The 24,867-nt window shown below is 56.3% G+C and overlaps 10 protein-coding genes across 10 annotated transcripts; 6 read left to right on the top strand and 4 right to left on the bottom strand.

The window, feature by feature from the left end:
• Positions 1-105: 105 nt before the first annotated feature.
• On the bottom strand, positions 106-4,244 carry PG998_013222 (uncharacterized protein; the record flags this gene model as incomplete). The annotated part of the gene is made up of 12 exons (XM_066880038.1): positions 106-875; positions 953-1,349; positions 1,436-1,608; positions 1,680-2,108; positions 2,185-2,365; positions 2,421-2,708; positions 2,773-2,915; positions 2,981-3,094; positions 3,148-3,232; positions 3,295-3,772; positions 3,840-3,939; positions 3,998-4,244. The coding sequence occupies 12 exons, from the start codon at positions 4,242-4,244 to the stop codon at positions 106-108; spliced, it is 3,405 nt and encodes a 1,134-aa protein (XP_066724177.1).
• Positions 4,245-4,928: 684 nt separating this feature from the next.
• On the top strand, positions 4,929-7,243 carry PG998_013221 (uncharacterized protein; the record flags this gene model as incomplete). Its single annotated transcript, XM_066880037.1, has 8 exons — positions 4,929-5,065; positions 5,116-5,367; positions 5,419-5,468; positions 5,526-5,680; positions 5,735-5,892; positions 6,000-6,149; positions 6,216-6,311; positions 6,403-7,243. 8 exons carry the CDS (start codon positions 4,929-4,931, stop codon positions 7,241-7,243), a joined length of 1,839 nt encoding a protein of 612 aa, XP_066724176.1.
• Positions 7,244-8,018: 775 nt separating this feature from the next.
• Positions 8,019-10,460, bottom strand: PG998_013220 (uncharacterized protein; the record flags this gene model as incomplete). The annotated part of the gene is made up of 7 exons (XM_066880036.1): positions 8,019-8,923; positions 9,204-9,246; positions 9,303-9,363; positions 9,419-9,539; positions 9,590-10,089; positions 10,137-10,216; positions 10,275-10,460. 7 exons carry the CDS (start codon positions 10,458-10,460, stop codon positions 8,019-8,021), a joined length of 1,896 nt encoding a protein of 631 aa, XP_066724175.1.
• Positions 10,461-12,447: 1,987 nt separating this feature from the next.
• Positions 12,448-13,386, top strand: PG998_013219 (uncharacterized protein; the record flags this gene model as incomplete). Its single annotated transcript, XM_066880035.1, has 1 exon — positions 12,448-13,386. One exon carries the CDS (start codon positions 12,448-12,450, stop codon positions 13,384-13,386), a length of 939 nt encoding a protein of 312 aa, XP_066724174.1.
• A 126-nt stretch (positions 13,387-13,512) lies between these two features.
• Positions 13,513-14,560, bottom strand: PG998_013218 (uncharacterized protein; the record flags this gene model as incomplete). The annotated part of the gene is made up of 3 exons (XM_066880034.1): positions 13,513-13,829; positions 13,880-14,205; positions 14,478-14,560. The coding sequence occupies 3 exons, from the start codon at positions 14,558-14,560 to the stop codon at positions 13,513-13,515; spliced, it is 726 nt and encodes a 241-aa protein (XP_066724173.1).
• A 1,341-nt stretch (positions 14,561-15,901) lies between these two features.
• On the top strand, positions 15,902-16,384 carry PG998_013217 (uncharacterized protein; the record flags this gene model as incomplete). Its single annotated transcript, XM_066880033.1, has 1 exon — positions 15,902-16,384. One exon carries the CDS (start codon positions 15,902-15,904, stop codon positions 16,382-16,384), a length of 483 nt encoding a protein of 160 aa, XP_066724172.1.
• A 1,495-nt stretch (positions 16,385-17,879) lies between these two features.
• PG998_013216 (uncharacterized protein) lies at positions 17,880-18,554 on the top strand (the record flags this gene model as incomplete). Its single annotated transcript, XM_066880032.1, has 1 exon — positions 17,880-18,554. One exon carries the CDS (start codon positions 17,880-17,882, stop codon positions 18,552-18,554), a length of 675 nt encoding a protein of 224 aa, XP_066724171.1.
• A 776-nt stretch (positions 18,555-19,330) lies between these two features.
• Positions 19,331-20,823, bottom strand: PG998_013215 (family 31 glycosyltransferase; the record flags this gene model as incomplete). Its single annotated transcript, XM_066880031.1, has 2 exons — positions 19,331-20,173; positions 20,239-20,823. The coding sequence occupies 2 exons, from the start codon at positions 20,821-20,823 to the stop codon at positions 19,331-19,333; spliced, it is 1,428 nt and encodes a 475-aa protein (XP_066724170.1).
• A 1,979-nt stretch (positions 20,824-22,802) lies between these two features.
• Positions 22,803-23,167, top strand: PG998_013214 (cytochrome P450; the record flags this gene model as incomplete). Its single annotated transcript, XM_066880030.1, has 2 exons — positions 22,803-22,958; positions 23,048-23,167. The coding sequence occupies 2 exons, from the start codon at positions 22,803-22,805 to the stop codon at positions 23,165-23,167; spliced, it is 276 nt and encodes a 91-aa protein (XP_066724169.1).
• Positions 23,168-23,180: 13 nt separating this feature from the next.
• PG998_013213 (cytochrome P450) lies at positions 23,181-24,675 on the top strand (the record flags this gene model as incomplete). Its single annotated transcript, XM_066880029.1, has 3 exons — positions 23,181-23,554; positions 23,608-23,639; positions 23,729-24,675. 3 exons carry the CDS (start codon positions 23,181-23,183, stop codon positions 24,673-24,675), a joined length of 1,353 nt encoding a protein of 450 aa, XP_066724168.1.
• Between the last annotated feature and the right edge of the window lie 192 nt (positions 24,676-24,867).

The raw sequence follows: 24,867 nt of genomic DNA, 5'->3' as shown, positions 1-24,867 counted from the left end.
CTGAGGTTCCTATCAATGGAAAATGAATTGCGCGACAGGCGAGTGTCTTTATGAGAGGAGGAATACTATGGCTAAAAAATAGTACAGTTGCTTAGGTATCCAACCTCACGCCACCTCTCCCGTCTGCCGGGGAAGCACCGGCTTTACTGTCAAGTGGGAACCAGGCGAGCTGGGCGGCACACCTTCGCCCTCAACCGGCAGCGCGACCGTAACTGTGGCCAGGGCCTCGACGGAGACCGGCGCCGTCGGGCGCGCCCGCTCGCGCAGGGTAGCGACGACGGCGGCGAAGGCCGCGAGCTCGCGCGAGCACGCGTCGTCGCCGCAGCGGTCGAAGCCGAAGCGCGCCCGCAGCTCCGCGGGCGTGGCGAGGCGCGTCGAGTTGGCTTCGACGATGACGAGGCGTCCCGACCCCTGCGCCGCCTCCTCCTCCTCGACCCCGTCCCGCCTCTTGGCGGCCCCGTGCCGCCGGTGCACCGCGCCCTGCGCCCAGCCCGCCGTCAGCGCGGCCTCGCGCGGGTGGTCGATGAACCACTGGTCCCCGTTGAGCAGCGCGAAGCCTGGGTGGGACACGCCTTCGATGACGGGCTGGCAAGGGTTGGCCTCGAGGCCGTCGTCGTCTAACTGCGGCAGGTTGTGGAAGGCCATGGTGTAGCGGCTGCGCGTGTACACGGCCCGGACCTGGTGGACGACGGTCTCGTAGCCGCGACGACCTCGGCCGGGCTCGGTCCGCTGGTGCTCCTGGTCGAAGTTGTAGGAGGGGATCCGGGGGCAGCGGAAGAGGCTCCCGGCGTTGTGGTTGTCCTTGGACTGGATGAGACGGATCTTTTGGCCCCGGTCGATCTGGGGACGTGCCGCGAGGGCCGGCGCCTTCGAAGCTGCAGACAAGCCACGGTTAGCGACGGGCAGGGAAACCTTGATGGCGCCGAATGCCGCCCGGGTTGTCTTCACTTACGTATTGCGTCCCAGCCATCGTTGAAATCACAGATGGCCGCTGGCGGGTACTCATCAGGCGAACACCTGTTCTCCCCCATCATTGGCAGGTAATGCGCAAGGTCTCGCTGCCGTGTCCAGGCTTGACTCACAGGTCGACCTTTCTCCTTGGGGTAGTAGTGGCAAGTCAGGGTGGCGTACTGGGGGTAGTGCTGTATGATGGAGTGGTAGTTCAGACACGCCTGGGGATGGGATTGGGGCAGATTGGGGTTGCCGTCGCATATGATGGCGTTTGGGCTGTCTTGAAAATGGTCTGTGATTTGGGTGATTCCTGTTGTGTGGTGCCTGTTGTCGGGTTCGCAATCTGCCCGCTTTCTACCGCTCCTTGGACAGGCGGATCGGCTTGTCTTGACAGAGCTCTAAGGAGGCCAAAACGTAGTCAGAAACGTCTATAATGCGGACCAGGAGACTAGGGGCGTGTTTTGTGAACCAGAGATCAACTCACATGACTCGACTCCGGAGGTCGCGACCTTCGAGTCGCGGTCGGCTTGTCCATGGTGATAGTGTGCTTTTTACCGAAGACTTTGAAGACGGCCTTTCCCTCCTTCTCCACTCCCTTCACGCAGAGCTGGATCAGTGCTGGAGTGGCGGCGATCTCGGCAATATCGGCAATCTCGCCTAGCAGCACATGATTGTGAGAGTCAGCTTCGCCATGGGGCCCAGCCGCCGTAGCACAGTGACCTGCTCACCTATAATGGGGATAGCTGCCTCGATGAGTTCCAAGGGCGCGAGAAGGGCGGGGACGGCCAAGCGACAGAAGGCCTTGGCCGCAATGTCCAGGGCGGCCTGCTCGGCAGCGGCCTCGGCCGCGTCTTTGGCCGCATCCTCAGCCTTGTCCTTCAGCTTGCTGGTTGTCGGTGCCGGCTTGAAGCCCTTGCAGCAGTAACTCTGAATGCCTCCCGTGCAGGTGTGATCACCGGCCTTCTTGTCATGGCTGTTGGTGTTTTGGACGACTTCGGTCTCGCCGTCGCCGCAGCCGCCCATGCAGGTCAGGCCGACGCCGCGGTACCCTCGCCACTGGCACGTGCCCATGCGGGTACCGTCATCGCAACAGAGGCGGCGGTACTTATCCTTCTTACAGCGGTCGTTGGTGGACAGCTTTCCCGGCTGCCCGTTCACTAAACCAGCGAAAGCCCGTGTTAATGGCCGCAGGACGGCGTCACACGCAATGAGGACATGAGCAAAAGCACTTACTCTGAGCCACCTCGTTAGTTCCGGACTTGCACTTTTGGTCGCAACCCGTGGCATAACAGGTCACGCCAGCCTGTATATCATCACTCCTCTGCTTGGCGTCCGCTTGGTCCGAGGTCGTGACTCCAGGAGCCGGAGCCAAGCCGTTGTCCGCCCTCTGGTCCACTTGGTCCATGGCCCAGACCTGTGAACAGCATCATGAGTTTGGGGTCTGGGAAGCAGGATGGACATCATCATACCATGGTGCCACCGAGACAGCGCGAATTGGCAAACTTCCGCTTCTGGTCAAAGGTATCGTCATCGTCGTACGACACCCATTGATCGTTATCCCACGTAATCCACTTTACGGCCGCCGTCTTATCCCACACAGGCTGAACATGGTTGTGAGATATCACGTCCTTGATCTCTTGGAGGGTGAGGATTCCGCTGGCGTCGGAGCACGGGCCGGCCTTAGCACCCCCGGAAAACTGGCAAACGCCATTGGGAGTATTGCAGGCGGCGTCAGTCAGGGTGAAACTCCTGCCGTACTGTTTCGGTCTTTTGTAAGCTGGATAGCAGGTCGAAAGGGTGGATGCGAACGGGTCGTCTTACCCACCCGAGGCCAAGCACCACCTTTGCTGGCTCGACACCTGCCCGCCACAGCAGATCCAGTCCCATGTCGATCTCGGTGATGTTAGTATGCGGCGCGATATGGGGACCCAAGGCTTTTGATTGTGCGTCCCAAATGCCATGGACTACATTTTCGCCTAGTCAGCACTGTCTCGGCCGGGTTATCATGAACGGCTCAGGGCTATCTCACGATCGTAAGTCATAAAGTTGAACCAGTCCACACTAGGCTGGATAGCGGCCAAGTCGAAGTGTTGCAGATACCAGTATGAAGTTGGCAGGGTCATAGAAATCCCGTATCGGTCGCCTTTTACATGTCAGCGACTCTCCTCAGCGGTGATGCGGTCAGAGCTTCCTTACCAAAAGCCGCCTTCAGCTCTTTGGCAAAGCTGACATAGTTGGCCTTGTCGGCGGTAAGACCACCTCGGTCATCTGCTTGTGGATACTAGGCATTCGAAGCAAAATAGTTAGTACCTCATCTTGGCTTCCCTGATGCTGCATACTGACCTCCCAATCAAGATCGACCCCGTCAAAGCCGTAGTGGTCCATGAAGCTGATGAGGCCACTGATGAACTTTTGCCGATTCCCTGCCAAGCTGGTCATATCGCTGAAGGCCGAACGGGTCGGTCCAGGGTCGGTGAAAGACCAACCTCCCACCGAGATCCAAGTCTGCAGGCCGCTGCGGGTGTCCTTCAGCGCCGTGAACCGGCCCAGCAGTGTGCCACTGTGGCTATCCATAGGCGCAATCTGGAAGGAGCTCGGATCGAAGAATGCAAAGGCAAAGTTGATGTGGGTGAAGCCGTTCAAGTTCAAGTCTTCTGGGAGCACCGGCTGGCACTTCCGAGTCGCGGCCCAGGACTCGTAGTATCCTATAACCCGCTTGGCTACCGAGTTGCCAGAACACCCAGGACGCTTCACCTTTCCGCACCCGCCGAAGCCCTTCTGACAGCCGCTTTCGCAGAAGTCGTCGGTAGACCCGCAGAACCTGTTGCGCAGTAAGCGTGCCGTGCTTCCAAGGCGCCGGCGTGGAAGCAGCCCGAGGTGTTACGCACCCAAACTTAGAGCAGCACACATCCAAGGGGCAGCTTTGCTGGCCGGGCTTGCCATACATGCCACACTCGGCCTTTGCATCACAGTTGCTGCTGCAGTTGCCTTGCTGCCGTGTCAGTAGGTGCTGTGTGAACTTGAGCACGAGGGGGCCATGACCTACTCGCACCACATTCACCCGGTGAGTAGCCGCACAGGTTGTTGTTGTTGCCGCCACAGCAGGCGGCGTTCTCGCAGGGCGTATTCGCATTGCATGTCCCGGTGGGAAGTGCTCGTCCGTGAAGACCGGAGCTGAGCTCTAGGACACGGAGCGGTGGCGGTTCATACAGCCTCGGGTTGACACCTACAAGACCCTCAAACGACCCCGCGAAGGCCGGAGCCGTGAACAATAAGGTAAGAAATAGCATCATCTTGGTAGCAAACAGTCAAGGTCCAAAGCTTTGAGTGCACTGTTCGCTAGGAGACACCTCTGTTGGAAGATATCGAAACAACTTAAGAAACACTCCATCATCCACTTCAAGGGGGAATGTCGCCAACTATTGCCGTGGCGGACTCGAGCGGAGCTGAGACATCAATATAGGAGGTGAAATTTAATCTAGCCGGTCAGCAGACGGCCTGCCTGCAGTCAGGCTGGTCACCAGATACAATAAAAAGAAAGCAACCTTGGACCGCAAGACATCGACATGTTTCACGACATAATACTAGAACATCTAACCTATCACCTATCGAGAGACGCCGCCTTCGAGCCCCGACCATATTAGCCGGGCGCCTACATAATTACCACCTACGGCTGCATGACGTCCGCATGGTTCGGAATCTGCAATCAGAGTCGCACAATCACCGCCAGGTGCATGTAATGCTTGTTCCCACGGCTTACCGCCATGTAAGCTTTTGCCAAGAAGGCTTGTATGTACCATGTCAGATTCGATATCGCGGGCACTCAGACTGGGCCGGGACAGCCCTCCAAGACTTGTGACTCCTGGCCACGGCAGGCTGGCCAAACCTCTGGCACTCCCGACTTTTATGTTTCCCCAATGGTCCCCAGGTTGTTTTCGAGGCTGAAGCTTCTTAACTTCTCTTTCCCAGACTTGACCATGATGAAATCCATCCCCTCCCATTTGCTGTTGCTGTCCATCGCCCACCATGCCGCCGCTTTCAACCTGTATCCGTCCCTCAATGCTGACAAGCTGGGAAAGGCGCTTGGAATTGCTACAGATTGTCTCCAAGCCTTGTATGTAGAGCTCCTTCTGCGTGATTATCGGAAGCTGATAGAAACGACAGAAACCGCACCATGCCGAATTGCGACCAGACTCTACTGGGAATGGTTGCCGACTTTGAGAACTTCTGGTGGGAAGACGACAACGTCACGGCGCTGTGTTCTGGGAACTGCGCACTGGACGTCTCTTCGTGGAGCATGGACCTCTATAGCATCTGTTATGGCGAGTATATATCCGCTTATGGGAAGCAACTGCCGGCCAGCTCCATTGGCGAGCGTCTGAACGACGGAATGAATCTCATGTGCCTCCCATCGTAGTAAGTGCAAACCGCCAAGAGATGCCTCGGAGCTACTTGTCTAACCCATAGTCTGCCTCTAGCTCGGACAACTTTGGCTGGTGCATCACCGAGTCTCAGCAGTGGGTAGGGAGCGACATAGTTCGCCCAGGTCAGGCTTTAGATACTTCTTTTCCTAGCTGATCGGGAGGCCACAGGTGACACAAATGGAATATTGACCGTGTTCTGTTCAACAGATTGCACAGCAAATCCCTCGGATCCTGCCTGCGGGGGCAATGCTTCCGCTATTCCGGTCGCAGACATGAGGATGGCGAACCTCTACGACGATGACACTGTAGGTTTCTGCACTCGGTCCTTTGTCTGGGCACAGAGCTGATGCCGATGACAGCTCTGCAACGACTGCTTCATCGAGATGCTCTACCAGCGAGTGACATCCAGTCTTCTCTCGGACGAGGACCACTCGGATTACCTTGTTGATCAACTTCAGGACATCGGAGACATATGCAGTACGAGCATTCGTGACTTTACTCTGCGTGCTGTCCCCACGTACGACCCGGCACCGCCGCTGACCTCGACCTCGTTGAATAATGGGTCCACGCCGACGACGTCAAGCCCCCCTCCAGCACCACATGTGCTGGGCAAACCGTGACTAGTGGTTCCGGCTGCAATGGCCTCGCCACCAAGTACGGCGTTACCACTGGTGATTTGCAGGCTGCAACCAACAGTAGCACCTGTCAGGTAACGGCAGCAATCTGCCTCCCCGCTACCTGTACTTTGCAGCAGGTTATCAGCGGCCAGACTTGGTGAGCAAAGACTTTTACTCCGATATTCCAGATTCGGTTGTGCTGACAAGCTCTTTGACGCGATAGCGACAATCTCGCATCAAGCTTCAAGGCGACCACCGTGCAGTTTCTGGCCTGGAACCCCAGCATCATGGGTCTCTGCGACAGCCCTACGCCGGGGCAGTACGTGTGCGCAAGGTAAGAGGCCGCCGCCGTGTCGAATACGCCCCTTCCGTCAGACAACAAGGGAGTTGACGGGCGACTGTGAAAATAGCGCGCCGGGTACGAATATCTCCTACGCTCTGCCGCCGCCGCCGCTGGGCACGAGCGCCGACGCGGGAAATCAGCAACGGGGCGGCGCCGGCGGCGTCGTGGTGCCGACGACCACGGTCAGCGGCACCATCACCGACCCGGCATCGCACGGCTCCGGGTCGGCGCCGTCGCCCACGCAGGACGGCCTCGCGAGCGACTGCAACAACTTCGCCAGCGTCAAGGCCGGGGACAACTGCGTCGACTGGGCCAAGGCGCACGGCGTGACCCCGGGCCAGCTCTACGCGTGTAGGTTTACCACCCCCCTTCTTTTCGTTCCTGGTGCACACGTGGCAGCGCGCTCTGACGACGCGAGACGGGGGGCAGGGAATCCCGTGCTGGGGCTCAACGGCGCCAACTGCTCCACCCACTTCTGGGCCAGCGAGTACTACTGCATCGGGGTGCGGCCGACGCCGACGGCGCCCGTGACGGCGCCGGGCGCGACGCAGAGCGGCGTCGCGCCCAACTGCAACAAGTACGCGCAGGCGCAGGCGGACGACGGGTGCGAGGCCTTCGCGGCGCGCCACCTCATCTCGGCGGCCCAGCTCTACGCGTGGAACGCGGTGCTGGGGCCCGCGGGCCAAAACTGCCGCACGTCGCTCTGGGCCGCCGAGTGGTACTGCGTGGGCATCTCCGCCCCGCACGGCAGCGGCGGCGGCGGCGGCGGCCCGACGACGACGACGACGACGACGACGAGGCGCGTCGGGGCCGCCCCCGGCCCGACGCAGACTGGCATCGTCGCCAACTGTGCCAAAGTATGCCGCGGCCGTCGCCGGCGACAGCTGCGACGCCTTTGCCGCGCGTAACGGCATCATGACGGCGCAGCTGTATGCCTGGAACACGGTCCTGGGGGTGCATGGGGAGAACTGCGCGGCGTCGCTCTGGGCGGAGGAGTATTATTGCGTAGGGACCTCCTGAGCAGATGGAGTCGATGTGAATATACCTCTTTCGGCGCGATTTCTGTCCGTGAAACGTGGGTCCCAAGATGGCGTGATGTCGTGGATATAGAATGAGTAGTATGTATTGGACCTCTTTGGGACCCGAGGTAAAGACTTTGCCAACTCGGGCGGCCCTCCTTTACCCGGCGCATCTCACAGACGCTGTGACCAGCGCATTGCCTCTGCCGCTCCTTGTAGTAACACCAACACTCCAGCAGTATAGTCCGATTTATATACTCCACTGTCCAGCACTGTCCACTCGCTGCCTAGCGCCCTCAAGGGCCTACTTCTCGACGTCTGGCAATACCTAGAAGGAAGCCGAGTGTATTCTGCAGGAAAAAGTGCTGCAGGTACAGGTCTGCAAACGGAACTGATTGGTCGTTTCACATGGGCAAAAGTTTGTGTATGGCTGGAAGTAGGATAGCACTTTTGCGCCTGGGAAGGGGGCTAGAAGCAGGAGGTGCGACACAGTGTTCTCGATTACAAAGAGGGAACTGGGCAGTCTCGCCACCAGGATATCATAGAGCAGAACCATACGAACAAGAAACCAATCCAACGCCTACACCTCTACGAGGTCAAATAACCCATGATCCCTAAAATGTTATAGAGAAGAACAAAAGCCACAAAATCAAATAGAAAGCCCTCAACACAACCGCAGCAGTGAGGGCTCGGTATCCCAGCCACTCGGCCGCATATCCCCGACAAAATGGTTCGAGGATGGCACCGACTCTGCTGCATGCAACAGGAAAGCTCCCCCGCTCGAGACGTCAGGCCACTGTGACGGCGCGGCCGGGATGCCGATCTTGGCCAAGTCCCACTGGAACAGCGTGCGGCTGCCAGGGTTCCACTCCATCCGCTCCGGTGCTAGCATGGCTTCGAAGCCGCTCGGGTTTTGCCGAAGTTGTCTGGGTAGCATCGCTTCGCTTGCTGTGTCGGACGTGGCATAGGGGTCGGAAAAGGGCCTGCACAGCAGGTCAAGAAGCTTGTAGGCGTGGCGGTGGAAGTTGAGGTCGCCGGAATGAGGAATCGAGAAGTACTTGGCGATCGAGCCCGAGCTTTGCGGGGTTGCTGTAGGGGTTGTTGCGCCAGGGTAGAAAGGGGAGACACCGCTCGGGTTCTCTTGTGTAGGGGTGGTCATTCCCGCGGTCACCAGGGCATCGTAACAAGCAGTCAGTGTCCGATGGAACTGGCGGGCAACACGGTCCAATGTCCCGCACCATTCCAGTACTTCGAGACATTGCCTTGCTTTCTCCAGGTCCTGTTGCTGTACATCTGGATGGGAACCTTCAACGTGGCCCTGTACAACAGAGAACAGAAGAATCAAGCATGTGGTGTATGCGTGGAAAATGACGAGCCAGCATCTCTTGCAAAAAGCTCTTTCATAATAAAACCGGCCGAGAACAGCGGCAGAATGCCTTGCTGCTTCGCGGCCTTCCACAATGTACCCCAGGAGCTCATCTTGCTGCTGCTGAAGAGAAACGATTTGTTCGCTGCGACTGAGGCGGACAATGTGAGATGCAACTCGCCGATATGATAACATCATAGCCCCTAGATAGAGTATGTGTAGATTGTATATCATCTTCCGGGTGTGCATTTGTAAATTGTTTTGAGAGAGACTGGCGAACGATATCTCCTGTGGTAGGCTGCTGTACCAAGATTTCAAGTCAGACCTCGTGGAGGCTACTGACAGCACAGAATGTTCGCCAAAGGCTTCCTGCGTGCGGATGATTCGGAGTTTCAATAGCGAGATCTTGACCAATTCACTTTGCGCCACTTCGAAGATTGTTAGCTAGGTCAAAAAACATGTTTGTGCTACGCATCGACTGACCTTGATTGATATCGGAGGGGTTCCCCGGCTCGATCTCTGATAGCTTGCAGCATGTTAGCACCGAATCAGACGACTAAAACGGGATACGGCAAGATTTACTGGTATGGCTCGAACTAAGGTGTCGTCCCCTGATACGTAACCCAATGTTGAAGAGAGCCAACTGAAAGCGTATTAGTTCCGAGTGGTATATAGTGAGTTCAGCTTAGCAAACCTACCCCGAGAAGAAAAGGAGCGTCCGCCAAGTCCTCCGGTACTCGGTCCATTGTTCTTGCTCTCCTTGGGACGGACTCGTAGGCTTGTCGATACCGAACTGGTGGCAAAGGCTCAAGCCAACCTCTGCATCTGGGTTAGAGAGACCTGGCGAGCAGCCGATGATGACCACTGACCGATATAGGCCAAAGCCACAGTGGATTTGGCAAAAACGTTGTAAAGCACGAATAGCGCGCAAACCTTCATCGCTTCCAACGGGTTGAATTCTAAGAGGCGGTCGTAGTGGTTCCGAGCGATGGCGTAAAGAGACTGCTCGGCTGCTGTGTCCTCGTCGTTCGGCATGTACTGCAGGCCTACTGCTGCAATGGCAGAGACGACGCAGGTCGCATAGTCGCGACACTCGTCGCTTGATCCAGGGAGGCGTGCCCTTTGGTAGTCGGCAATTTGGTTTTCCGAGAAGACGTGGAAGAGCTGGCTGCTGCAGTCGAAAAAGCTGGCAATCCCTTTTTGCAGTATGTCGGGGCTTGGGTGCGCTAACGTGGAAAGCGAGCCAACATAAACGGGGTCAAGAACAGATGTTGAAGTTGTCACCGACGCCACCGACTCTGTGAATTGGCCTTTCAGCAGTTCCCGGACATCACTTATACCGGTCAGCTCATGGAATCCTCGGGGGCCTCTATCTGGAGCGTGCTGACATGCGACTCGAGCCCGCTGATACTTGACTGAACTGATTCTTGCCTAGCAGAAACGGTCGGCTCAACCATATGGACTGTGGTTTGTGGTGTTGGCGAGGGTGTATCAGTCTTGAAAGATTGGAGCGTGGTCAGTATGGCGCAAGGGAGCGAGTAGTAGCTTCCTTACCATGGCAGCCCACTGTACATGTGTCTCCTGTATCAGGACCTGTTGCTCCTTGGAGGCGGTGCGGAAGCGCTGTCCCATACTACGCAACTGCTCCAAAGCGAGCTGGACGGCCTCTTCCGAGCCTGCCACGGTAGGCTGCGCTGAGGGAGCAGCCCCTGGGGATGCGCCTGGCTTTCGAGAAGTCATTGTTGATACTGAGGTTGTGGTTACAAGACGCGGGAGGCATGACGACGGCGGGTTGGGTTAGCCAGCCGGGGGGTTTATAAATTCCACTTTCGGGATTTGCGACCGCCCAGGCGTGCATGCAGACGGACGTAACTCCGGCATGGTTCACGTTCTAGACTGCTCCTATCCCTGATTGTGACACGAGGTTGAGAGGGGAGAAGAAATGGAAGACATGCAGAGAGTGGGGCCAGACCCTTTGGCTGTAACATGCAAGCCCAGCACTTGGGACAGGCGACTGGGGATGAAAAGGTCCGGCTCAGAGGGGCCGACTTTAGTGAGGCTGGTGGGTCAGGTCCCCTAAAAAGCAGGCCATCTCAGTGGTCGATATGCAGAGTAGTGCACTGGACGGCAGATCGAAGGAACTTGCCAAGGCCAAAACAACAACTTCAACTGCCACCTTGGTATGGAGGCAGAAGGCAGTAGCTAGCTACCTTTCTGGGCAAACCTTCGCAACTTGGACCAGCCGCTCTGTGCAGAGCGGATGATCGCAATATCCGGCCTTCAACCTCATTATCAGGCCTGGCAGGCCCATGGCGTTGGGCCGGGTCAGTAAGAAACCGGTATTTCGATCCAGGGTCGAGTTTTGAGTTTTGGGAATGGAGATTTGAGGGATGGTCGCCTGCGCGTGGGGTCGCCAAGATGGGCCGATCCTTGTTTGTTAACGGCCGAAAAAACATCCTTGGGCTGTCCATGTTGGGCACTGAAGACTGCCAGGGTTTGTGGCTCGCTGGTCACACAAAACGCGGGCGACGACAACATCGGAAAAGGAGATTACGCAAAGGGCAAGGGAAGCAAGTGATGATCCTCATACCCCAATGCACTCAGCACTTGGTGTTCTAGAAGAGCTCGAAACCCAATGCTCGCCTAAAAGTCGGGGTGCCTTAGGGGGACTGCGTAAGGTATTTGTCAACCCCCCAAGCGTCATCACTAAAAATTAGGTCGGACGAATATTTCCGCCCTGCTGGACGCGACCCTGCTTCCTGCCCGCATTACTGCCCGCTTCCGCCTGCGCAGTAGCCCTGCATCGGGGACCGGGGACCTGTGGACTTCGTTGGCATAGGGTTGGAGCAAGCTTCTTGCGGTCACCATTTGTCCAGTTTATTCGCCAAGACCTCCACTCTCCGCCCAGAAGATGAAACGGAAGACCAAGTATCCCGATAGAAGCCCGCCTAGCGCAGGTAAATGGCCTGATTAAGATACTTAGCTGGGGTGACTACAGGACTACGCAGCAGTCGGCGTGTCGATTCTAGCTCGGCGATGGCAGTTTCAATGGGCGACAAACGTCTGCCTTCGCATGGATGAACGGCATCTCTTCTCATTCGTCCATGAGTCGCACGTTCCCGTGTTCCCACGAGTGCATCCGGAATACTGCGGTTTGCGCTGCGGAATGAATGGGTGCCCACTCGGCGAGCCCAACAATAGCACGAACCCACGAACCCACTCCATCTCAAAGTCTATAAGCGAGTCATGAGGAGATCTGCAATTTGAAGAATACTGGCAGTTTCGGAGGGTGGATAATCGTTGCTGTTATTCGCACTTGGGCCTCTTCTTCTATCCGGCTGGAGGAAGGTAAGATCAGTCCAAAGTCGAAAGCTCAACTTCTCATCACCGCTACGGACAACCACGTACATATCAAGGAATCCAAGCCCATCATCCCTTACTATCGCCAAAGATGAATTGAGATGTGTTGATGGAATCTGGTCATGTATTACATGCGATTGGTCGCATCATCAGGGTGACATGCGGCGGCTTGCACGTGATAGTGTGATATGTTCTATGTAGGTGCCTGCTAGGGAGACCCTTGCTTTAGGCGCCCACCCACCTCATCCCGCCTCGCTGGGCGACATGTCTCCGGGGTGACATGCCTTATGCCCAATGTCAAGGAACAAGGCTTCATTCACTCCACAGACAAGAAACACGACAACCACCATTCGCAGGCGGAGCCGAAATGAGTTCCTCTTCAGATGCTGCCCCTCGCCTGACCCGGTCGCGAGTTGCCGCATTGGCAGCAGCCCAAGTTGTGCCAGCCGAGCCGGGCACGGACCCGAAGACGAGTGGAAAAGTGTCAGGGATCGTGCAGCTGCCACGCGACCTGACTCGCGCGCACACGGGGCTCCGCACGAGTGACCATGCCCTGCTGCGCAAGAAGCAGGCCTGGCTGTCGCACAACCACCACCACCACGACGCCGCCTCCATCCCGCAGCTGCAGCAGCTGCAGCTGCAGGCGGGCTTCGTGCGGCACCAGGCCGCAGTGGAGGCCGCCCTGGTCTTCGGGCAAGAGGAAGCGGGCACTGCCGTCTGCGTTGCCGACGAGGGGCTCCTCTTGACCTGCTCGCATTGCTGCGTCGACGAAGAGGGCAACAGGCCCGGCCCAGCCACGCTCCACTGGCTGATCTTCGCTTCTGGCCGGGTCGTCGGCGCGAGGTGCATCGCTTGGGACGAGCGCCGCGACTTGGCGCTTCTTCGCATCGCGAAGGCCCAGCAAGGCCAGTCGGCGGCGGACTCTCGGTTTCCCGCGGTCAAGGTCGCGACAGGTCCCATTGCGGTGGGCGCCAAGATGGTGTGCATCGGACACCCGGGCAGCGAAGATCTCGAGGCGGAGGAAGCGGGCGCAAAAACCGGCTACGACGTTCTCCATGCGAGTACAGGTCGCTTCCGCGGCCTTGCTGAGGGCCAGGACGTGCAGGATAACTCGGAGATAGGGGCCTTGATGCACGACTGCTGGACGTACTGGGGACATAGCGGCGCCCCTTTGCTGGCTGCGACCACGGGCCTGCTGGTCGGGCTGCATTCGTCGTGGGATGATCAGACGGCGATGCGGCGGGGTGTGGCCTTGGAAGCTATTAGGGAGTTTTTGAAGGAACATGGTTTTGCGCATTTGGTTTAAGAAGGTCATACATATCTTTAAGACTTCATTGTCGGTATTTGCATTCATTCTGTGCTTAGCACTGTGGTGTCGAGCGAGGAGTCACGTAGTCTCATCACATCTCACTCGGCACATCTACCCGCCTACCTAGGAAAGTTCTTCAAAGACGAGCTTGAGCTGCTTCACAGCCACCGTTACCTCGCCAACTCTGCCATCGCTCCGTAGTTTACTTACCGCAACCGACGATGCATTAGTTTCCAGTGGTTCCAAAGCAGTCACTAGTTTTTCAATGAGAAAATCGGAATCATTGAGGGCTCCCCAAGCTCGCGGCATGTGAGCGACAGGTAGCCCGATCGCGTCCGGCACCTCTACTTCGTCGTCGAAGGCCTTGCGGCTGATTTTCTCCCCGACGATGGCATGGAAGCAATCCAGCTCGTAGCAGTGGGCGAGCCAGGATTCGATGGCTGCATTTATACGACCTGCCATATCTTCAGCAATACCCCCATGCACTCACCAGTCTGCCAGCCCATTTGCCCCGCATCTTCGCCCTCTGTCTCTCTTGGGATGTCTAGCTCCCTGATCTTTAGCACGAGCTCCCGCCACTTGGATAGGAGAGATCTCAAACGTCCCACAATGCTCATGGCTTCGAGTCTCGCGAGCGTCAGCCGCTTGTGGAGTTCGCGTACCTCCTCTTCGCCACGCCAGGTCGCAAGACTCTTGCTGCCGACCTGCTCTTTGTCGAGCCGGACCTTGGCGTACTTCTTTTCGCCCAGGAGGTGTAGGCGACGGCGCTTTCGAAGAACGTCCAGGGAGCTTCTGCGATATTCTTCGAAGTAGGCTCTGCGGCGAGCATTTTCGTCAGTCACTAACGGCGCTGCAAAGCGCTTCTGGAGCGATTTCCAACGACCAAGGCGGCTAGAGACACTGTGCTTGTTCGCATATATACATAAAGTCGTCTCTGACTCACTCCGTCCGTCTTCGCCGCTGATAGGAACTACAACATCGAGGTCTTGCAAGTCCGCTTTCTCTTTCTCTTTCCCTTTGTTCGAATCTCGAGTTGCTCCTTTCGCTTCCTGGGGAGCTGGCTTCGACAAAGCGGCAGCCTTACTTACATCTCTGTCTCTGTCGCCTGCGGGATTCCGATGATCTCGGCGGGCTGACTTTGGTTTCGGACGGGTCGTAATCCATTCCACATCGCTGCCATAGGCGTCGCTGAGGACAGGTGGAGGGGGATAAGGGGGAAGGGAGAGAGCTGGAGAGTGGAGAGGAGGGGATAGAGGAGGTGAGTGAGGGGGTTGTGATCGGCGATACATGTTAGGCAGGTAGTCTTTCCAATTGCATGGAACAAATACCAAATAGATTTAGATTCTATAACACATGAGAAATGAGAACAGGATAAAAGCCGACAATTCCTATATATTCTGTATGAATACAATGACGGGTGTTTTCGTTTGGCTGTAACATTGCATTGTCCCAGCTAGCTGTACGGGGGGTTGTCAACATAGAATTCGTCTTTAGCCTTTGTCCCAGGATAAAGGGAAATACTTGAGAGAAAATGAAATACTGACTGCGCCATTTAGGAAGGTAATCTCGAAACGATGCGTGGGATTGATTTGTGTAAGTAGGATAGATATCTGGTATGGGATTTTAGTTGGTGCCCCTAACCTTTGGCCCATCACGCCGGGCGTCTGCTGAATCTTTGCACAACAAGGGGTTTCGGCTGACTGCAGGTTCAGTATGTAGGGTTTGACATGGTTTTCTTTAATGACTTGTAAAGGTCGCACTGCACGGGGCACCTCCTTTATCTGGCATACCATATGCTAGCTTCTCGGTTCAGTACACTTTTAAAGGTGTGCACATTGGATCAATGACCTTACAGCAATTGGCTGGTTCAGGACCGTGATGGCTGTTAAAATAGATGCACCCCGCCAAATCCTTTTGGTAATGGCCACTGTCGCCGAGGTCATTCTGGGGGTTCAACAACAAACATATTGGAGAGACTCTAAATATATTGAAGGGAAATATTGTTTGGTTTACCCCATGATTTGGGAATTGGAACTGAAGCAATTAGAAATGTTTGCAGTTCGCTGGTTATTGGTTCACAAGATTCCATCTGAAAATGCACGCCAGGGCATTCAAGTCCACTGAAACAAGGGGCTGTTTTAGTGCCGTACTCCCCGAGATTGACAGGTGTCCGCTTTTCCCGCCGTCAACCCAGTCAGCTCTCATCCATCAGATATCCAACAAACAGCATCATCCTTGACTAGACCATCAACGAACGCCCGACTCAGCAACAAGAATCATGAATCACCACTTTATGGAAAGCGGCGGTGGGGGCGGCGACTGTCACGGCGGCATGGATCATGGCCATCACCACGCCGCCCCGGCCATGGACCACCACCAGCACCACAAACACCACCACGCGGGGGGAGAAGCAGCAGCAGCAGCAGCCCCAGCCGCGGGAGGAGGTGGCCATCAGCACCATAACCACCACCACCATCATGACCACGGCGCCTCCGCCTCGGGCATGTGCAGCATGAACATGTACCTCAACGCCGACGTGACCGACATCTGCATCCTGCACGAGCGCTGGCACGTGACTGACGCCCGCTCCCTCGCCGGCTCGCTGCTGCTGTGCGCCCTGCTCGTCGGCCTGTACGAGCGCTTCGCGGCGTGGCGGCGGCGGTACGCCGCGTCGGTCGCGAGGCAGAACAAGGCCGCAGCCCGCAAAAAGGAGCTGACCGCTTCGGTGGCTGGCGAGAAGCAAACGCCCGCGTGCCACTCAACACCCTCACTATCCGCGACGGACCGGTCGCGGCGCCGCCGCGCCGCTGCCGTCAATGCGGCCCTGTACGGCGTCGGCTACCTCTGGGGCATGACCAACATGCTGATCTTCATGACCTTCAACGTCTGGGTCATGCTGGCTTGTGGCGTCGGGGCTGCCGCGGGCAAGTTCCTGTCGGGCGACGACGACGAGGAAGGACTGGGAGAGGAAGAGAAGGAAGCTTCGTGCCATTGATCCCGAATCCTGTTCATGTCCCTCGGAAACTCGCTCTAGAAGGGGATGACGATGACATCCTGTTAATTACGGAAACGAAGTCACAAGCTCGACCACTGGGGTTCTACGTATAATCAAAGGCTTCTGTTTTCCTTATCAACGCTACTATCGACGTTATTTATCAAAAGGATTCTGGGGAATAAGCAGTGCACCGCATGCTCGAGTATGGCTCTACACATTGAACCCATTATCTCCGCTGTCACACCCTAGACCGCCTCGCACGTGAAGATATCAACCGCGAATCCCACTCCCATCGTCTCGTCGACAGCGTCCTAACCGGCTCTAGTTTTGATCCAGTCAAAATCCGAATATCAGGCAACCCAGCTACCAGATATGATCTCTTTTCTTATACCATCTTATTTCTTCTTTCTGATTGCCAACGACCTCGTCTTCCAATGGCCTGGCCTCGGCAAGGCAGCCGAGGAGCCATTGTTCTATTGCTTCGCTTCCTCTTCGTTCACTGTCGCTGCCGGCCTTGACACCAAGTCCTTGATCACGTCGTTCTGCATGAACTTGGCCTCGAGGGCTGCGGGGTCGTCGGGGCATTCAGGCGTACCGCCCATTACGCACGCCTCGCCGAAGCCGACGCAAGTCGTGCACTGGGCCCGGACGGGAATGCAGTTGCCGTTCCACGCCACACTCACGTTCCTGTCGGCCTTCTCGTGCAGCGGGGCGAAGCTCGGGAGGCACTTGCCGCCGCTGCCTGTCTTGCGCTTCAGGAACACGCAGAGCTGGCAAGGGTACAGAAAGCTGGGTATGATACTGGTGCCGCCAGGATCCTCTACCCAGTCCATGTCGCGCGGGTATTTGTCCCCTTTACTCATGAAGTAGTCGACTCCTACTTGGGGATATCTCTCCTTCGTTTGTTGGGTGTCGTTGTCGTCGATATTAGGATGTGCCTGTTCGTCTACGGGTATTAACCCAAATCCTGGAATGGTAGGGAAACGGTGGTCTGGCAGTTGCCGATACTGCTGTGGCTGTTGTAGCTGCTGTTGTTGGTACTGTTGCGATTGCCGCCACTGCTCATAACGTTGCCGGTTTCGCTGCTGCCGTTTCTGCGACTGTTGCGGCCGCTGCTGCTGCTGCTGCTGCGGCCTAGCTTCGTCGGGATGCTGATGAGGCATTGGGGTATTCAATAAGCTCTGTTCCTGTCGCGGTTCTGGGTGGAGCTGGTCTGCCGGTCCCTGGATCGGCGGGACGAAAGGCCTTTTTGACATATCTAGGTCTTGCGGCGGCCTCTGCGGTAGCGGAGTCAAGTCTGGCCGGGTGCGCCCAGGGCTCTGCGTCGGCAATCGAACTCGCGGCTGAGTATCAGATGGGCTGGTCGTCTCCGGCGATCGACTGTGTGGTACCGGATTAGAAGCTGGGCGGACCGCACTAGCAATCTGCTGCTGGAGATCAGAAGGGTTGATCGTTCCGGGAGGGGCGACCGCCGGCGGGCCCAGTGGCTGGCTCGATGGTCGGGACGGCGGCGGTGGAGGTTGTGACTGTGCGGAATGCGGCCGCTGGTTTAGCGGGCTGTTCGCTGGTTGGTAGTAATGCTGTGGATATTGCTGTTGTCGCTGCTGCCACTGCGGCTGAGGATGGAAACCCGGCGGCGGCATCATGTGGTGTGGTGGGTACTGCTGTTGAGGAGGAGGGGGAGGATGGAATCCCGGTGGAGGCATCATGCGGCCTGGTGGTGGGTAGTGCTGTTGATGAGGGGGAGGAGGATGAAATCCCGCTGCCGGCATCATGTAGTCCGTCGGCGGGTACTGCTGTTGATGGGGCGGACCGGGTATCGGCGTCCTGTGACGATGCGGTGGCGGCGGCGGCGGCATTTCGAGGCCCCTCAAGTTCCTCATATTCTGCGCGAGATAATTCTGCTGGGACTGGGTCGGTGGCTGAGGAGGATGTGGAGATGGTGTCGATGGCGGCGCCATGGGAGGGCCGCTGCCTTGGTAGTCACCGAACACCGGCGGCTGGCTTCGCGGTCTGGTCGGAGGTGGAGGAGGGTATCCGGCATTCGCTGGTATCTGCTGATTATTGGGTGGCGTCGGCCCTCCTCTCTGTTGTTGGGGACGTTGACCTCTGGGTGGTGGTGACATTCTGTGCGCTTGAGGGGGTTTTTCGTCCGTTACTGGAGGAATGAACGTAGCGGATGAGAGTGAGCGTGGCGGAGGAAAGTGAACGTAAGCGATTTCTCAGCGATGCGAGTGAATGTAGCGGATGCGTGAGTGAATACAATGCCGTATGCGAAGGATGTTTGCTAAGGAGTGTGCATTTGAGGAAAACAACACCACAGTCCCCCCAATAAGCTGCAAAGTCGAGATATCCGTCCGTCGGCTGCGGCTCTCTCTGACCGTCTTGAAGCAAAATCGAGGTCGTGCACGGGTATAGATGCAGATGCGAATATATTTGAAGAAATAAGTACGTATTGGTTGCGGGTGAAAGAGAATTGAGTTTGAAGCAGACAACGCGGATCTCCCCAGGCTTTGTGCTCGTGGTAAGAGATTGAAGCCATGTGTTGCTCCTCGGTGCGGCTTCTCCTTTGTCTTCATGGTGTACTGGCCGTGATGGAAAGAACAATGGGCCTCTAACTTTAATGTGGCTTCCAGATTTTCAAATTGTATTCGGAGATAGGTATGTGTGTGATGAAGTATATTGATCATTAAATCCAGCAAAACACCTCCATTAGGACGAATACATTACAGACCTCTCCAAGGGTATCATTCCATCACTTCATGAGTCCGTTTCCACCCTGAGATCCCAGCGAGTCCGAGGCTAGCCAATTCGTGCCATGCCTATATCCTGAGCCATAGTCGAGTGTACCAAGATACCACTTGGTGCTTCTCCATCGACGGATTTATATATATACCAAAAAGAAAACGCACAAATAAATGAGAAACAAGATCGCTATCCAACCCATCACGCCGTTGCGATCGGTATTTTGGCAGGTGCTGGCGGTGAATGGCAATGGCTTGCGAGTTTCGTCGCCACCGGCCCATTGACACCTGAAAACACGCCTTCTTGGAACTCTCCGATCACGGCCCAAGGAGCAACGTAGCACTCCTTCACGGACTGACTCCAGGTCCACGCCAGACACTCACCACCGCGAGACTGACAGTTGTGGAGGCAATCCTCGACTGTGTTCACGTTCTTGATGGTCGTGGAATGCTCGTCGAGGCGGCCAACATAATTCATGTTCACCCGGATCGGTTCCTTTAAATATGTATCCCACTCAGCGGCTCCGTATATTTTGGCGAGTTGTCGCCAGAAGACGGGCTCCTTCAGAGCCTTGAATGTATCGCCCGTCTGCTCCATGGCGTTGCCCGAGCCCAAGGCGTGGAAAGAGACCAGAGGCACGCAGAAACGATCGCCCCAGATGCGCGTCGCGTGGGGGTTTTCCCCGTTGAAAAGTCGGCTGTATGCCTCGTCGAGGTAGATGCCCAATTTCATAAGGGTAGTGCTTAGGAGCTTGTCGCCATAAATGGCCGTGGGCGACTCGAGATGGGCCGCGGCGGCGACCTGAGGGTAGTCCTCGAAGAGCTTTTTCATGGCAGCTCCGGAGATGATGGCGGATGAGCCTCCGTGAGCAAATCGTCCCTTGAAGTCTCCAACAGGGTTTCCGAGGTACTGCGGCTTTGCGTAGTTGAGGTGGCCTAGCAGGAGGCTCATGGATTCCTTAAGGACGTAGGTATCGTCGTCGACCATCAGATACCACTTCTTCTTGGGCATGGTCTGCCAAGCGTACTGGAGGCCAGAGATGAACTAGTAGAAGCAAAAGTTAGTACAGCCTAGGCTTATCATGTTTTGGACTCCTGAGTAGCACCTACTTTCATAGCATCCAACTCCCACCCGATCTCTTTGCTCAGCTCCTCGGAAAGAAACCATTCTTCTCCCTCGATGGCTTCGGCCAGATGCTTGTACTTGCTGATGCGTTCCAAGTTTTCCTTACCCGCCAACAGCTTTTTCTCCAGCATCCATCCAATGATGTCCAGGGCGGGGACCTTCTTCCCATCCGGCAGGGTATAGTTCTTCTCGTTGTCGGCCACGGGGTAGTCCTGCACGATCACCATGTCGCCGGCGAATTCCTCTTTGTAATAGGCATTGAGCATTTGGGGTACACGCCGCCTCGTGCCGTAGCCGGTCTTGATCACGACGCCTACATCGCGCAGAGAATCAATGGGGTATTTTTGTGCCCCTAAGAGCCATTTATCGCTGGGATATTTGTGTTGGATGTAGTTGGCCACTATCGTTTTTTGGAATCGCAGTGCCGAGCGAACGTCGCTATCGTATGGCGTAAGGAGGTAAACGACGAACAGCACGGCGACGCCCGCGAGGATCTGAAGTCGGAACTTGGAGAGTCGAGTCGTGACGAAGTTTCGCATATTGGTCGCGCTTTCTGTCCGGAGCCCCATCGTTTCGGTAGGAGTTTGTCCTCTCGTGGCCGCTGTCGGTTGCCAAGCGGTCCAAACGCAAATGATCGCCCTCAAGGTCAGACAAGTGACAAGGGCGGGGCAGCAGTCGGTAGTCGCAAAAAGTCCAAGGTAGTTTCGTCAAGATTCGCAAAAGAAAAGTGCAAGTTGCAACTTGAGTCCAGCAAGAAGCACGAAGATGCGAGAGAAATGATGACGCTCGTCGCAAGGCACTACTAGTGTAGTGTGAGGTGGTTCGAATGGTGGGCAGGTACTAAAATTAGCGAGCGGATGGGTACGGCGATCCCAAGGCAAGATGGTATATAAAGGCAGCAGCAATCGACGTTGGATTGGAACAAGCGAAAAACGAGTGACAAGTAAAATGCAGCCCAACACAAGCAAAGCAGGCACTTAATGAGGGTATACGAAATGGTATGTATACCAAGATGTCTCGTCTCGGGAGCTGGTGGGAGAAAAAGTTGGAAAGGAGATGGACATGAATTCAAGTTGTCGAGCCATGCACTCAACCGAGATTCCCCCTCGACCCCCGGCAGCTTGCTTACCTACATACATACAAGATGCATCCCTACCGGTTTACCCGCCGCGCCCGCCGACGCGCGTGTTCATTTATCGATCGCCAATGAACAGGTACGACTAGGAATTACGCAGGACCGCTAACCTTAAGTCTGCATGCTAACACCTTGAGATGCCGGCCTTGGGTCAGACACCAAAATAATGCGCATATCTAAATCGATAGCAGACATTAAGGGTTCCTGACCATCGATTGCGAAGAGTCCACCTCCCAAGTCACAAAGTGGGATGCTTGGCCAGAAGGCTTGGCTGCACAGCCTATCGGACCACTAAACTGACGAATGCCGACATGGCAGGACCTCAAAACCTGGGAACCTCAACTTTTCATGGAGAAATGGCCTGCACCCCTATTCCTTGGTCTGCCTATCTTCAGGTCTAGATCCTGAACCCCCTGTTGGATGTGGGTTGTAGGCGTCGCAATGCTGCTACATTTACCGAAATTGCGAAATGCTCAATCATGTTTTTCATGACAGATATGCTGCACGCAACTGGTAGCGATACGTCTTTGAAAACGAAGAAAGAAAAGAAAACCATTTGATTTCTAGCCCTGAAGCCTTTAGGCTGCTGTACCCGCTACTGTAGCCGTCACCCGTCAATCCCAAATCGGAACCAGCTGAGAACCTTAACTCCTCCACAAGGCGCGATCTCAATACCTGAGCTTTGTGGGCCACGATGATCTCCAAGCCAGGCGCCAGGCCTAGGTCAGATGTATATACTGGTTATATATATCCCCCATAATCTGCATAAACCCCTCTCCAAGGCCCAATGCAGAGCACTCTATCTTTCAATGGGCGACACGGGTTCTGACATGAGCGCATGGTCTACTCTGTATTCGCAACGTAACAGGCGCCACCAGTCGTGTACGCCATCGGGCGCATCACCAACGCCTCGGGAACGTGCGGAGAGTCGATCCCGCAGCTGCCCGCCGAAGAATTAGAGAGGTTTGGTTTTCTGGCTGGCTGTCACCTAACGTGTGGTCTAGCCTACTCATCCAAGTACGGCTACCAATCACCGCCATCAACCAAAGAGGATATACTCATCCTGGGCACAATGACCTCCACTTGGCTCTGCAACCCCCCTCCCCACACCCGTCGCTGGCGGCGTGTCTGGGTGCCTCCTTCCAGTAATGTGTGATCATTGGAGACTGCCATGGCTTGTAGTGCGCCTTTGCGTAGCTATGTGCGCTTTATGCAGATCTGGGCGAAAATCCCGAAAAAGCATTCATGACGGCGACACTCTGCGAGGGTCAATTGAACATATGCAGTTCCGCACACCAGTTTAACGTTACTTTGCACCCCAGAAGCTGTGTCACGTCAATGTATGGATAATAGCTGTCGCTCTCGCACCCTCCATTCCTATCGAAAACAACTTGCGAGAATCTAGCCGTCGCCATGGCAGAAGACGCAGGGTCACGAGGTTATCAGGCCTACTATGCTTTTGCGATCAAGGCTGTGGGCTACCTCGCACTTCTGGGCCTCGCCCGGTTTTTCTATCGCCTGTATCAAGTGCGGACGACGGTTCGCAAGGCGGGGAGGGAACCTGGAGTCGTAAGTGGAAGCTACATCTCTCTTCGCCAGGGAAACACCGCTATGCCTGCGACGAACTGGCTGCACTATCATACTCACGATGAATCCAGTTTCTCATGCCTCACTCGTTCTTGTTCGGCCACTTGATCGTCATCACGAAGCTCGCCATCAAGCTGAAAACGCCCCCCGGCGCTGCATGGCCAGATGATGCCATTGCTGCTTTCGCGTGAATACCCCGAGATAATGGATGCCGGCGCTCTGTACATGGATGTCTGGCCCATGTCTCCACCATTGCTCGCCGTGTTCCGTCCCGACATGATGGCGCAATTCACGCAAGATCAGAGCCAACCGAAGCATGACAACATGAAACAAGAGATGAAGCCATTCACCGGGGCTGCGGACCTGGCCACGCTTGAGGGCCAGGAGTGGAAGACGGCCAGGTCCATCTTCAACCCCGGATTCTCGCTGAAAAACTTGCTGTCTCTTGTGCCTGCCTTCGTAGAGGAGGTGCTCGTGTTTCGTGAACGGTTGGGCAAAGTCGCCGATAATGGAGAAACTGTCAAGATGGAAACCTACACGACCGATCTGACAGTCGACATCATCTGCCGAGCGGTTCTGTGAGTATTGAACGTTAACGGCTGCACATGATCTTGACTGACTTGAAACTCAGGGGTGCACGTACAGAGGCCCAGAAGAAGTCAGGTAAGTCAGCTTAGGACGACCTTATCTTTGTCTAAAACTCCTTGGGTACATAGCAACAACTCCTCAGTCATGCTGACATATGAGCACAGTCAAATTCATCGATACCATGGTCAAGCAGGTTGCCATGCTTTACTTTAACAACGATCTCCAAAAGATGCTCAACCCGCTCATTCCTATTCGACATTGGATCTACAACAGGATATTTTACAACGAGATGATGCCTTACATTCAAGAGACCGTCCGAAACTACGAGAAGATAGAAGGGCCCAAGACGATCCTAGCGCTAGCGCTCAAGTCGTACGTCACGGAAGTGGACGTTTCCGCACGCGGGAACATCCCCCCGGCGTTCCTGAACGGCGTGGTCAACCACATCAAGATGTTCATGTTCGCGGGGCACGACACGACGGCCACGACGATCGCCTACGCCTACTACGAGCTCGCGCGGAACTCAGCGGCGCTCGCGAGTCTGCGGGCGGAGCTCGACGCCGTGCTGGGCGCGGACTGCGCGGAGGCGCCGGCGCGCATCGCGGCGGACCCGGCGCTTCTGAACCGACTGCCGTACACGCTGGGCGTGGTGAAGGAGACGCTGCGGCTGTGGCCGGTGGTGGGCACGGTGCGGGCGGGGGCGCGCGGGTTTAGCCTGCTGGCGCCCGACACGGGCGTGCGGTACCCCACCGACGGCTTCGTGCTGTTCGCCTGCACCAAGGCGTCGCACGTCAACCCCAACGTCTGGCCGGAGCCCCTCGCATTCCGGCCCGAGCGCTTCACCACCCGCGACGAGGCCGACCCGCTGCTGCCCCCGAAGAACGCGTTCCGCCCCTGGGAGCTGGGGCCGCGCAACTGCATCGGGCAGGAGCTGGCCAGCTTGGAGATCCGGCTCGTGCTGGCGTTGACGGTGCGCGAGTTCGACATCGCGCCGGCCTACTCGGAGGCTTCGGCTAGTTTCCAGGGCGAGAAGGGGTTTCAGATCCAGCTGAAGGAGATGATTACGGCGCACCCCAACGAAGGGATGCCGGTGACCGTCAGGCGGAGGTGAATTACCTTTGGCGACACCTGCTGACCCCCATAGGGGAGGACTTATGCCAATTGGGTAACACAATGCCGTATCCATGCCGATACGGGCTTCTCCTAAGATCTCACAACACAATACGGATTACAAATCTAGCTTCTTACAAACCAAACTCGAGACCAATCGCATGCTGCAGCCCCAACTCCTTGGACGAACCCT

This window comes from Apiospora kogelbergensis, assembly GCF_038363985.1.
Source record: "Apiospora kogelbergensis strain CBS 113332 chromosome Unknown utg000009l_segment0_segment0, whole genome shotgun sequence".
NCBI lineage: Eukaryota > Fungi > Ascomycota > Sordariomycetes > Amphisphaeriales > Apiosporaceae > Apiospora > Apiospora kogelbergensis.
This window is presented reverse-complemented; position numbering and strand designations above follow the sequence as displayed.